This window comes from Diuraphis noxia, unplaced genomic scaffold (assembly GCF_037042655.1).
Source record: "Diuraphis noxia isolate RWA-SAM2 unplaced genomic scaffold, SU_Dnox_SAM2 contig0004, whole genome shotgun sequence".
In the NCBI taxonomy this organism is placed as follows: domain Eukaryota; kingdom Metazoa; phylum Arthropoda; class Insecta; order Hemiptera; family Aphididae; genus Diuraphis; species Diuraphis noxia.
The window spans coordinates 68,058,107-68,072,113 of NW_028301714.1; the positions used below are offsets into that span (position 1 = coordinate 68,058,107).

Sequence of the window (14,007 nt, forward strand, 5' to 3'; positions counted from 1 at the left end):
GTAAAATCATATTTCTATGTTAAAGTCAATCAGGATAAATCAACATTTTCCAACCCTTGAATTAGACTCTTGACCAGCTTCCGCAGACCAGTATCATGTTATCCGCAGTCTATGGGTTGGGAAATGCTGCTGTACAGTATTAATTTTCTGTGGCTATTGACTGTGGTTAACATAAAATCTTCTTAGATAACTTTATGTGTATACCTACATAATAAATGTTTAAATTTCTTAACTTGGTAATGTATAATTACTATTTAAATGTTAGATAATTTAGTTCACAACATTTACATTACTTGCATATAGATTGAAATAACTAATTAGATTTTAATATTTAATTGGTTTGGTAAGGAGAATTCTGAACGTGATTTATCGGTTATCCTTCAATATATAACTTAAATATTCAATATTGTTAGAAAAAAATGTTGATTATCACTTCAAAAAGAGGTTATCTGAGATGGTGGATTACTCATAATTTGGTTTTGAGTGATAAAAGTACTTTACAAAGTTTGTAATTTGTTGCTACTTATTAAGTATAAACATTTACAACTTACTATTTTAAAAGTTATATTATAATCTTTTATTTAGAATTTACTATAATTAAATATTATTAAAAAAGTGTGATAATGTGAAGTCACATTATGAACCCAAATCGAAGATTATTTTCAGAAGAAATATTTATGTATATGTGTTTGGTAAAATAAGTTTACTGTTTGGTATGTATTGCATACATTTCAATAACACAATTTCATAAATAAATATTTATTTTTAAATTATGATTTGTCATTAAAAAAAAAAATATAATTTCATCTTAATTACTAAAAGTTTTATCGGGTTATTTATTAATTTATTATTATTGTACCAAAATAACCTGTCCAGCCAGTGTCCACTAAGATGTGTAATCAGTGCCGGATAGACAAGGTATCGGCCCACCGAGTTTTAGTTTTTTAACCAGCCATAAAAGGGGCCTTTTTCAAATAAAAATGTATAAATTGATCTTGATTTGACGTAGCGCACAGAGTTAAATAAATGTATTCAAATTTGTGTTATGAAATAATTGCCCTAACACTTACGATCGAAATTTTTTTTGAGCGGCCCACCGAGATTTTCTCGGTAGGTCGCCTAACCAATTCGGCCCTGCGTGTAATCAATATTTTTATTATTGAAATATTATATTCTTGACTTTAAATACTAGTATATATTATCAATGATTATATATTTATATATGTATAAAAAATTATTACAGGTAAAGTATTCACACATAATAGTTATACATTTGTAATTAAATTATTTATTAATAATTACTTGCTGCTTTTATTAAAAGCTTAATACAAGAGAACAAAAAAAAAAAAGAAAAATTATAATTTTTAATAAAAATATAAATCAACTATTGATACAAAATTGATGCAATTTAATCTACCTCAGTTATACTGTATACCTATGTATAACTTATACATATGTAAATAATATAGTTACTGTTTAGAATTCTACTTATACATAGGAGATTTATTATAATAATATATTTGATACAAATAGAGTACAATATTGAGCATTTTGGTATTTAGTGTAAAAACAACATAGTGTATATAATATAAATTTAAAACTTAATAAATAAAATAATTAACATGTTTCCCAAACAATTTGGGAAATTCATAACACTGTATGTCGAAGTAAGGGAATTAAATGAAAAATCTTATTATTGAATAACATTGAATTTTCAAAACAAAATTGGACACAGCACATACCTAGTAGCTATACTGTTAAAATCAGATTTCATAGCAAATATTAGGTACTTGTATACTACGATGAGTACGAAAATAAGTTATCATGTTTTATATTATTATTTCTAACAAGCAGCAAATAATACATGTAATCACAAGTTGTGCATCATTTTTAACAACTATAGAGTGTTCAATTTTGTTCCAGCGTATATTATCCCCGCGTAACACGTACATAACACCTATTACATTACTATTATACAAATACAATAATATGTACAGGGGGATGTTTCGGGTGTTCAAACATCCCCAGAAATATTTGGTTTTTTTGTGGTTATTTACTTATTCTAATTTAATTAGATTTAATTGTCATATTATACTTTAATAGATAGGTACTTATAATATTACATTGTGCGAAATTGCGGTGAAAACCCGGCTAAAGCAAAGTAAATATGTTCTACACCTACTTTTCAATAACTGATTTTCAAAAACACCCCCAAAACTTTTTTCTGCGTACGTCACTGACTCGGTAGATACATAAAATAAAGTCTTTTAAACAAAAATTGATTTGGTATACCTAATAACGTATACTTGAGTATAAATATAATATTGTAGGTACATAAACCACTTACACGACTTGATTTTAAAGAAGGCACCTATAATGTAATAATTGTAATATTATTGTAAACTATACATTTAAGGATCGTCAGCTTAATTAGATACGCACAGATGAGTATCACGAATGCACGTCACAAAAACATACGTAACAGCTATATATATTAGGTGCCTAAATATTATATTTTATACTCGTGGTTGAAATATACAGATTTTATTGCATATAGTAATTCATCAGATACAAAATGGCTGCGTAAAGGGATAATAATATAACCAATTTTAATTTTACTTATTATCATAAAATACGCTGCCAAAAGCTAACAAATGCTTGATTAATATTGGGTCCCTTTGCGCTGCCGTCATTTTTGTTTTTATCATCAAATATTTAATTTATTGAGAAAGGGTATGTCTTGGCAATAACCTTGTTTATTTCAACCATGATATACTGTAGGCGCGATACAAAAACATCGGTCCCTGAATATTATATAGCATGATGTTGTGGTTAAATAGTAAATACTATTAAACTGTTTTTAGTATAATTTTCCCGTAAAGTCTCGTTGCTGGTACGACACTGTCTAATATATTAATATGTTATATGTGTGTTGGATACTTGGATCGTAATCGAATAAAAGTGTAAAAGCAAAAACCAAATTCTGAAAATCCACTTGAGAAAAAAAAATGAAATCATGAAAAATAGTTCGGTAACGGTGGTGGCAACTAACAGATTAACAGATAGCTGCAGTATATAGCAATCAAAGGCATAATAATATATAGGTAGGTTGGTACTATTATGTACAGGTAGGTACCTATATACATATATGCGTAAGGTACCATACTCATACATATATAACTTATTCTATTATAATAAATTGATACTGCAACGGTGATTATTATAATATATTATTATAGGTAGGTACGCTGTAATCATATATGACGTAATTCTACGATTTAAATTATAAATCATAATCGGTAATTATAATAATATACCTATAATATTGTAACGATATACAATATATTGCGTAATCAATTAAACAAAATAATAATAATAATAATACTATGTGATAATATACATAATAAAATTATGCGTTGTCGTCGATCAACAGGCGTAGCATTGCACTAGTCCTACTTCGTCGCAGTTCATACACTTGAGGGCGATCATTTCGGTGGTGAAGTGGTTCCTGTGCACAGATTTCTTGCTACCGTTGCACATCGGACAGGGCAGCAGCCTGTAACCTCCGCAAACTTGGCACGTCGTGCACGCGTCCGGACTCTGAAACCACGCGTAATCATGATGATGATATCGTATTATAAATTATTATATTTTTTATGTTGTTATCACGCTATCGAATATTGATTTGTTACACCGTTTACTGTTTAGGCGGGCCAGGTGCGGTATTTATTGATATTATACGAGATTCCTATAGGATTCCATTATTAGGACCCGGTGCAGTTACGGGGCTCGGGGCGTTTCATATGTGTTTAGGGCGGTAAAACTTAAACTTCAAAGGACCACAGAAAATTGGTTCGACCATTTCGTTGTAATTTAAAAATGCCCACTAGAGATTAAATTTAATATTGTTTTAATATCCACCAACAGTCATATTTATAAAAATCCAATATTAGTAGAGGCGCATTATAGAGACGAAGACGTGTTCTTGGAACTGGAACATATAATATATATTTATGAGAAACTATTGTTAAGCCATCTAGACCGTCAAAAACATCAACCGATTCCGACTATACGTTGGCTATAAGTTTGAGCGTCTAGTGTATCGATTTTTTGGATACAACAATAATTTATAAGCCGCACGCGCTATAATAGGGAATAGTATTTGTCGTGTAACACACGTCTGCGTCTCAGTTGTAGGTCGACGTGTCGTTTGTCCCGACGAATCACACACACACACACACACAAGTATACTGCACACAGACGCACATCTCGCTTATTGAATTCGAGCCAAAGTCGTCGCACGTTAATGGTCCGGACGATCGCCTACGTTTTTTTTTTCACTAGTTTTCGTCGACACTTCTTACTTCCATTCAGCAATATATTATAGGCACACATGATTAATGGCATATTATAATTTCACCGTACGTTAAATTATTATCTATTGTTTTTATATTATTATATTATGTTATTCCGCAGGGATTTCGGCTTCAATTACACAGACACAATATTATATTAAATATTTATACACCGGCTATTACCTATACTATTATTCCCACCATAGGCGGCACTGTCTTGGCAAACATATTAAGGGGAATGTAGAAGTTAAACATTTCAAAAACAGAAATGCAAATTGAAAAAACTAAAATCGACAAAACAAAAAAGCATTGGAATGTAGGTGCCAGGTGCGTACACTCATTAATTTTTCTTTTGCCTCTCTCGCCATGTTTTCTAGTGGTGGACGTGGCAAGCTCATTGTTTTGCTCTCTCGAATAATATCAGGAGGCAATTTCACCCCCATGCCCCTCTTCTCAAATTCCGCCTACAGCCTTATAATTTATTGTTATTCATAATTCTTTAGGATTTTAAAACAATACAATTTAAATCAGCGTGCTGTACTGGGCCGTTCTAAAGGAGATTGCTTTTGTATAATCACTTTGGTATATTTTTTAATAATACCTAATTATTATTTTTATGCCTTATCCACTGGCTTGTCGGATTTTCATAATAGACCGATGGATATTATTTTTAATTTCTACACTAGGTACCCTACATGATTCATTAAAAATGAAACAATTATTTAAGTTCGCTAGGTATATTTTTTGATGACCGCTTAAAGTTTTCAGCAGAATTTATTATTGAAAATTATTGTTAAATATTTTTTGTCTATACAATAATAATAATAATACCTACATATATAATATATACCAGCCTTTCGGAAATTTCGAATTTCGAAACGACGGTGACTGATATATTTTATTTACGTTTTGATTAATTTGGCTATAATTTATTTTGTTGCACCTTGTGTGTCGATAGTACAGAAATTAATTGATACCCGGTTATATGCTTTTTGATTGCTGCACAATAATTTAATTTTTTTATCGTAAGCTGAGACAATATACAAAACGTTTTGTAAACAGACGAAGAGTAATCGCATTGTTTTAAAATATTAGTGAATGTTTTTTAATTTAAAAATGACCAAGTTCCCAAAGTCCTATAACAAATAGTCATTGTAATAATAATAGCGTGGTATACATTACGCGTGATGAAACATGTTATTAATTATTATGATTCATAAATAGAAGACTTGCATGTGACACTCCTGCAGGAAAATTAATTTATTCTTATTATTTATTATTTTTTATAACATATAAACACAAATTATGTACATTGTTGCAACAAATATTACGTTAGTACGTTACTATACCTATTATACGCGTGTTAATATTATTATTCCATTATAATGGCAGTCGACGATATTTAAATGATTATTCCATTGTAATAATATACTCCTATAACAATGGTAGATATTGTAAGTTTAATATTTACAACAGGGTAGAAATAATATATTACTCAAATTTACGTGATTCTTAAGAATAACATGTAAATATATATAGAAATATAAGGTCGTTGACCTTAAGAAAAAAAAGGTATCATAATATCCATAAATGTTATTCATCGCATAGCGCATACACACTGCGTCTATTTATAAAATGGATGGTCAAATTTTCTATTTTATAATTATTTATAATTTATGTTGGTTAGGTATCATAATGCCGTGTATTGTTATAAAAATATGTTCTACACTTTAGATTAGTTCCTAAAATTGCTCACATAATGGATTAGAAAGTGTCATAAATATTTTATAGAGGAAAACAACGGAAAAATCCTTATATTAGTTATATTATTATTTATGAAAAATTGGACCTGTCAATCAAAATGGTATTGTAAAATAATAAAAACAACACAATATAGCAATTTAAAATAATGTTTTAGGAAAAAATGCTCGATAAAATGATAATCATTAAAATTTAAAATAATAAAACAAAACTGACAAAATGGTATACCAACATTTATTAGAGATTAATATTATGTCAATGATTCAACTTATTGGCATGGGATTTATACAGAAATACGCTCAAGTGAAATTTAAAAAAAGCATGCCCACATTCATACCAGTAAGAGTAATTGTAATCGATACACTATTATTACTCTATAGTCTATATAAGCATATCATTTTACAGCAACTATTCAAATTGCAAAATGTATAAAGTTATAATGTTATATATTAATGCAAATAAAATGTATAATTATTAGTTTTATTGATTAAGAGAGATTGCTGGTAACGCTGCGCTATTATAAACTACAAATGTTTTGCGTGCATGATTCAATCACAATAAATACACAGCACATCCATCATTTTGAACCGAATTTGTTCGATGGTTCCTTTTTGTTGTGTGTTACGTATATTAGATAACATCGTGACTCGAGTTGTGAAAAGTGAAATCATTAAGCATTGTACAAATTTGAAATATTTACATAATCAACGCGTAAATTCGAGTACACAGATGCATGTATAGGTATGTATTATATATATATATATATATATATAAATATAACTTTTTGTTTGTTAGCCAGCGGCAGTATGATTGAACAACAATGGCATGGGTAATAGATATAGGTGGAGATGAAATTAAGTGAGAAGTGAGTGAGAGAGACCTTTCTGTCAGAGAGAATCTTTTCATACTAAAAACCATCGAGTGTATATTATATATATAGTAGTCCGGAATAGGAAAGTTGTATTTTGTCGCGCGCGCGTATGTGTGTGTGAGTGTGTTTGATGGCATCGGACAACAGGATATTCTTGTCTGCACCGGAAGGAACGTTCTGAATATGAAAACGGATTAATGAAACATAAATCTTTTGGCTTTACCTTAAATGGTTTTAAAATCGATCGGAGTTCCCCAGATTCGTTCAGTCTTTCTACAGCTTCTGCATCCTGAGAACAAAGTCAAACGTCGTTCAATCGTTAATCATTATCATGAACCAATAGCTATGATTATTGTAAATGGCTAATACGTATATATAATATTTTTAGATTGAACAAGACATCGATGATCATTAAATTCTAATGTCGTAAACTTTTAACAACATCGTTAGATCATAATTTGTTTAACGGTACCAATCATATATAATATGTATGTATATGCATACATATGTTTTGATACTACGCTAATTTAGTATCCTATTAAACAATAATTATAAGTATCGTATATCTATTATGCGTGTACATTTAGTATAACATTATTAGTTATAACATTGAATGATTTTTGATTTGTAAGTTTAATTTGCATTTTTCCGTTTGTAAAATGAACATAGAATTACAAAAAAGAACCTACACGAAGTCAATAACAAATAATAAAAGAAACTAAAAGCTGGTTTCTCACTAAGTTTTAATTACAATAACATCAAAACATATGCTCAAGAGGTATCTCAGACGAAAGTTTGTCGTACCGTGCAGGTTTATCATATGTAACAGAACACGAAATTCAATTAAAAATCTTAAAAAATCATGACATGGACTGTGAGTTATTAGTGGCTATAGGCTATGGTAATAAATTGCCATGAAGAGATCGTGGGCTTAAATTCCAATGCGTGAAATTAAATTTTGAAGCTCAGCGTTCCCGTTTTAAATTTTAAATGAAACACGGTACACAAAACAAAAATTCAATGTAACTAGTTTACTTATATATATAAAGGTTACAATAATAACTAGGTAAAGTTATTAATGTTATACGAAAAATAATTATATTATATTCGTAACCACTTGCATTGTGTGTATGATATTTTTAGCAATTAAATATATGAATATTAGATCTTGAAAGAAACGACAATATATAATATTAATCTAGTATGTTATATGTACACGCATAATGATCTCGTGAGGTTGCAGTTTGCAAAGTTTTGGTTTGATACAAAAATCCCCATTTTATTTTTTTAACATAAGACAATTATTATTTCAATAATTATTAACGTTTTTGAAAAAAATTTCCATGCATAATTTTAAGTAGCCAAAACAACATTCTTCTTAAAATTAATGTAGGTACTATCGTTATAATTGTTTAACTTTTTTATGACAAAATGCATTTTTAATTCCTTATTTCAAAGCGAAATATTTTTCGGGGTATTTCCGTGTATGAAAATTGAATTTTAGACAAGTAATTTATGCGTTATAAACTTATAATTATTTAAAGTTTAGAAGAATAGAGTAGTGTGATCTACATACTACATAATACCTTCACTACTTGTACGAAATTTGATTTTTATAGATTACGATCTTCCGATTAAACATAATAGTATAATGCTTTGGTATATGAAATTTAAAATGTGTAAGGTTATTTAAAAGAATAAAAAACTTGAAAATATGTTTTTTTCCCAAATTTATAGTGTTGTAACGACTTAGAATTACGTGAAATAAATTTTTTTTTAAACAATAGTTTTTTAAATAAAGCTTGTCTTATGTTAAATGATTTACCCGTATAACCTATATAGGCTACATAGATAGGTACATTGATATTCTTTAAGGATAATATTGTAAAAACGGATACTGACTCCGATGAGATTTCCTTCGACGAACAGCTGCGGCACTGAAATGGTGTCGCCGCCTAAACGTTCTCGGATTTCCTTTTGCACTTCCCTGCTCATGAACACGTCTCTTTCCACGTACTTGACCAGATGAGTCCTCAGTATTTGTCTGACCTGGAGACACCGCTGGTACGTGTCCCTGACTATGCCCATGGTGGTTGTGTACAACACCACTTTTCCGGCTTCTTTTTCCTGCCACGTCTAAAACAATGCAATCGGATCGAACATTATTTAAACGCCATGGATTACAAAACTATACATTATTTAATTTTTATTCACATATTATGTGTTGAAACATATCACCATCATCCGTGAGCCGATAAGAATGATTTATATGTTTAAGTTATTATCACGTGCGTATTATGCACGAGAGCAAAAAAAATATTTAACAAAAAAAGGTCTTTTGCTTATTTCTTTAAACGTAAAAAAAAATTATGGGTTAGCATAGTACCCCTTAATGACGCCCATTTGTCTACGGAAGGTATATATTATGGGTTACTTTGGATATATTATATCAATATTTTAGTTTATTTTGTTCGGGTTTTTCAGCAAAAGTATATAATAAGTATACCTAATAATATCCGATTTTAGAACAATATCACGGAAAACGTTTATATATAATTATTTATTAACCATTAAATGTTTTCCTATTCTACTTAAATTGCGCGTGGATTGTTTATTCGGTTGTCTTAAAAGACCACGACTTCGGTTGCTGCAGGTACCCGCGTTACGGTATTCAGGTCAAGGAATGCGCGAAAGGTGAAGGTTCCGGCATGCGCATGAGCTTAACCGTTTACCGTATATTTATATATATATTAATAATATACATATTATGTTTGCCGGATTGGGTTCATTCGGAGAGGTTATATTACCAAAAGCTAGGTAAAAACGCAAACGTAAATAATATTGTCGTGTTCGCCAATTATACATATATTATAATATTCAATATAATATATAATATTTAGGCGCCCCGGTCTCGTAACCTCCAGACAGCCGGTAAATGCGCGCAGTCGAAATTAAACGCGATTGTCTCGACAATAATTATTCATACATAATATCCATGTTGAAAAAATATCAATAGAAACGTGTTCATGTCGAAAAAAATCGACCGTAAATCACTATGAGAAGTATAATACTATAATATACACATATTATACGATGGTAGTGTCAATTTTTTTGAAATATAAACGTTTCAGCTATATTATTGTATTGATACATTTGACTTATTTAAATATGACTAGTTCGTTCGAAAAAAAACGGAGTGGGATTACTTGTTTTTGGGTGTTACGGCTGTTGCGTAAGTGAAAATAAAATATGTTTATTGCATTAATATTATGTTTGTAGGTATTTATTAGTGAAAAAAAATAGAAATATTTGTTTTACACAGATAATAGATATTATACTAAGTAGATGATGACCTTTTGGTATATATATACACTCGGGCGCTTAAAATTATAATATCTTCGAATTATGGTTAAAAAGTAGGCGTATTAGCCCAAACAAAAAGCTCTAACGTTATCTACAAATTTATTTTTATTTTATACCTTATATAAGTTATAATAACTAATATTATATATTATTAGAAATCCGTATGTAGGTACTCTAGTGCGGTCATGGATACCGACTATATCGACTACTACATTTGTATTAATTATAATATAATCACGATAACATTCCTATCTTACCTATATTATATATATATATATATATATATATATATTATCTACAATATATTATATTAACTATATTTAAACGCACCTATACAATATGCATAATACATTGATGACCGTTCGACCTGCACAAGGAGATTCGGGAGAGCGGGCATGTGTTAAACGACAACGAGTATAAAAAGAAAGATGACATAAAACGTTGGCGGGGAGAATCGACCGACAAGGACGTAGATTGAATGACCCGTTTCGCAATTAAAATATACTCATGAGTGTGTGTGTGTGTGTGTGTGTGTGTGTGTGTGTATACTGTATATCTTTACATATACCTATATATTAATATTTAATATAATAGTAATAATAATAATAATAATAACAACAACAAATAAATAATAATAATATAATAGCACCAACATTGGCGGCGGTCTGAATAAAATGGAAGGCGATTCGCGCCTGGAGGCTGTATCCGATGTATAATATGTGTGCGAGAGGAGACCGCTCCTTTTTATATTTGTATACATATATTCACCTCATAATACGTATGCACGTATGTGTGTGTTTCCTTCTTATTATTTTTTTTTTTCACGTTGGGTATCATTGACCCGATCGCGAGAGCAGATATAGAGGTATACGCGAAGATTTCTGTTCGCACACGAGCGCGCATTTTGTAACATCGTTTTGCATTCCTCGCGACCGATCGAACATAACAATAATAGTAAAAATAATAATATTTATCACAATCGTACACTCTCATCTTCCTCTCTTTCTTTTTCATAAATACATAAATTATGTCCCAGTTTCATTTGTCTTACATTATGTTTGGAACATCGATTATAAATTGTGTTATGTTGCATGAATAATGAGGTTTAGAGAATATTTTTTATTATTATTCTGTTAAGGGGCCTCACTACGACTTTTATCTAAGAGGCAACATTTAAACAATTTCTAATTTTGTCTTAGTCACCCGGGATCTATGTGTTAGTTGTAAATGATTATTAGTGTGAGTGAAATTTAAAGCGAATACCAGTGTATCACACTCGTAAGTGCATGCATATATCAATAACTCGAAAAAGATATAAAATTTACTTAGCAGATTTTACAAAATCAAAGTTACTTTACGATGTCATACAAGACCATACGAATATTTTTTTAGTTTTTATTATTATGCATCATTTCACAATGATATACATATATGTATAAGATTTAATGTTTACAACATGTTCCATTTGATCTATACACAATTTTCTGTTAAGTTCAAATTTTTTTTTCAGAATAAAAATATGACAAAAACCCAAACTTCAATTTTGTCAAAACTAAATGTTTTTTGATCTAAAATTGATGGTAATAGCGAAGCATCTTAATAATGGTGAAATGCTTATATTTTTTTGATTTCAAATACACAAAAATATGCATTACATTTTACTCGAAAAAAGGATTACTAAAACTTACGAATTTCTTACTTAATAAACACTTTGAAGAATTACAAATATTGGCGTTTATGTATATAGGTACGAGTTTGCAGGCATCAATTTTAGTAGTTTAACGAGAGGAAAAAAATAAATGCATGAAAAATAAAAGTATAAGATATTAAGATGTATGTTTTCAGATTTGGTTTTGAATTTATTTTTCCAATTCTTACATTTTTTTTTTTTTTAAATAGGTACCTACTTGGTTTTTCACATAATTTTTTTGACTACATTATTTTTCCTCGGATTTTATTGTTTCTTGTGTAAAATATTATGATACAGACGGTTTATCTATAGCTCACTATCACTACACTTTTCCTCACATATTCTCTGTAGATCTCTACGTTTAATTACGTCTCTCATTTCTCTTAGTACCTATACATACAACAATTCTCAAGGATTTGAAAATATGAACTTTTGAGTGGGCATATTCTATAATCTCAAAAATTATATATTGTATAAATGCATCGTTGAAGAAAAAAGAGGGTTATCGCGATTCTTCATATAATATAATAAATAATAATAATAATAATAATTTAGTAAAAGCAGCGTAGGTACCTTATTTATGTACGACATTGGATTCCGACGAATTTCCAATCATAGCCATCGGCACTTAAATAATCGTCTGCGGCCAACAACAGTATTACTGTACCTACCTATACCTGTATAATATATAGTAAGTTCATTATATTGTGGACGTGTTGTGCTATGCCGTGTATTAATTGTTGCCGATTTGTATATGACTAATGTATTATAATATTGTTATTGTTTTTTATCATAACATTATATCGTATCGGAAACTCGGGTTGCCAGCGCGTTTCTCGCGGCGGAGAAAAAAAAACACGCTGAGCTCCGCAGCACTCTTTTATCCTCGTATACCTCTGTAATATGTAGTATAGGTATATAGTGTTCTTACGACGTATTATAATATATAAAATACGTTAACATAGGTATTATTGTAATAACACAATATATATTATACGGTACAATGGATGGTTTAAAAACAAGCCGAGTCGCGTTCAATCGGTTTTGGAAAAGTTAGGCGGTTTTTTCTTTCTTCCGTCTGTTTTTTTTTTCGTTTTCAGAGAAAACTTTTCACTGCAGTCGTAAGTACGCATACGCTACGATAGCTGATGTATGCATATGGCAATATTATTGACGTACGTAAATCTCGTAATTCGTTAAGAGATTTTCTTCCAGTCCTATAATACTTACCTAATACCTATAATACCTATTACTGCGTGTACCCAGCATGCATAAGCGTGTGACGTTTGAACAATGTGCTCCGTATATAATATATTATATATAGCATATTATATCATATAGTTTCGACTTTTGTTTTGCATATGCCACAGCCCGCAACACTTATAATTTTAAAAGTATAGAAAATTGACTTCAAACTGTCGATCTGCCAAGAGTGCACGTTATAGTATGACGACTAACCAAGCTGCATGTTATAATCCCCATTTTTCCTTTACTAAAGAATTAATTTAAATTTAAATATTTTTAGAAGTAGTGAATACATCTATTAAAAAATATCATATTTTCAAACTCTTGAGATTTGTTGTACTTATTACATACGGATTCTGTATTTTTCAAATTAAATCCCCCTATTTAAATTTTAACGGGTAGTTGTTTAAATGTTTACAATTGGTAATCATAATAGTCATTAAAAATGATCGGTATACAAATATATAAAATACTAAAATAGAAATAATATTAGAACTATAGTTCCTAGAATCATAGTGTTTATTTTACTTAAACTGTTCTTATAAATTATTTCGGTATAATAAAACATTTTTTACTGAAATTACTTTGAGCGTAGCATCATTTTGAAAAACATGCGTTTGTTCTGACGGACCCTGTATATGCGCATAAGCTATATATAGTATATACCTCTCCCTCTTTAATATTTATATTACAATATAAATATATGCATTGAAATTTGAAAG

At 29.7% G+C, this 14,007-nt stretch overlaps 1 protein-coding gene across 1 annotated transcript in view; it reads right to left on the reverse strand.

Annotated features, from left to right (window-relative positions):
- Positions 1 to 3,299: 3,299 nt before the first annotated feature.
- Positions 3,300 to 14,007, reverse strand: part of LOC107169144 (uncharacterized) — a 34,800-nt gene continuing 24,092 nt past the window's right edge. The window contains exons 3-5 of the mRNA XM_089226781.1: positions 8,890 to 9,123; positions 7,211 to 7,276; positions 3,300 to 3,600 (exon numbers count right to left, since the gene is read on the reverse strand). Of these exons, the coding sequence (XP_089082907.1) occupies positions 3,427 to 3,600; positions 7,211 to 7,276; positions 8,890 to 9,123 (474 nt within the window). The 3' untranslated portion in view covers positions 3,300 to 3,426. The remainder of the gene's footprint in view (positions 3,601 to 7,210; positions 7,277 to 8,889; positions 9,124 to 14,007) is intronic.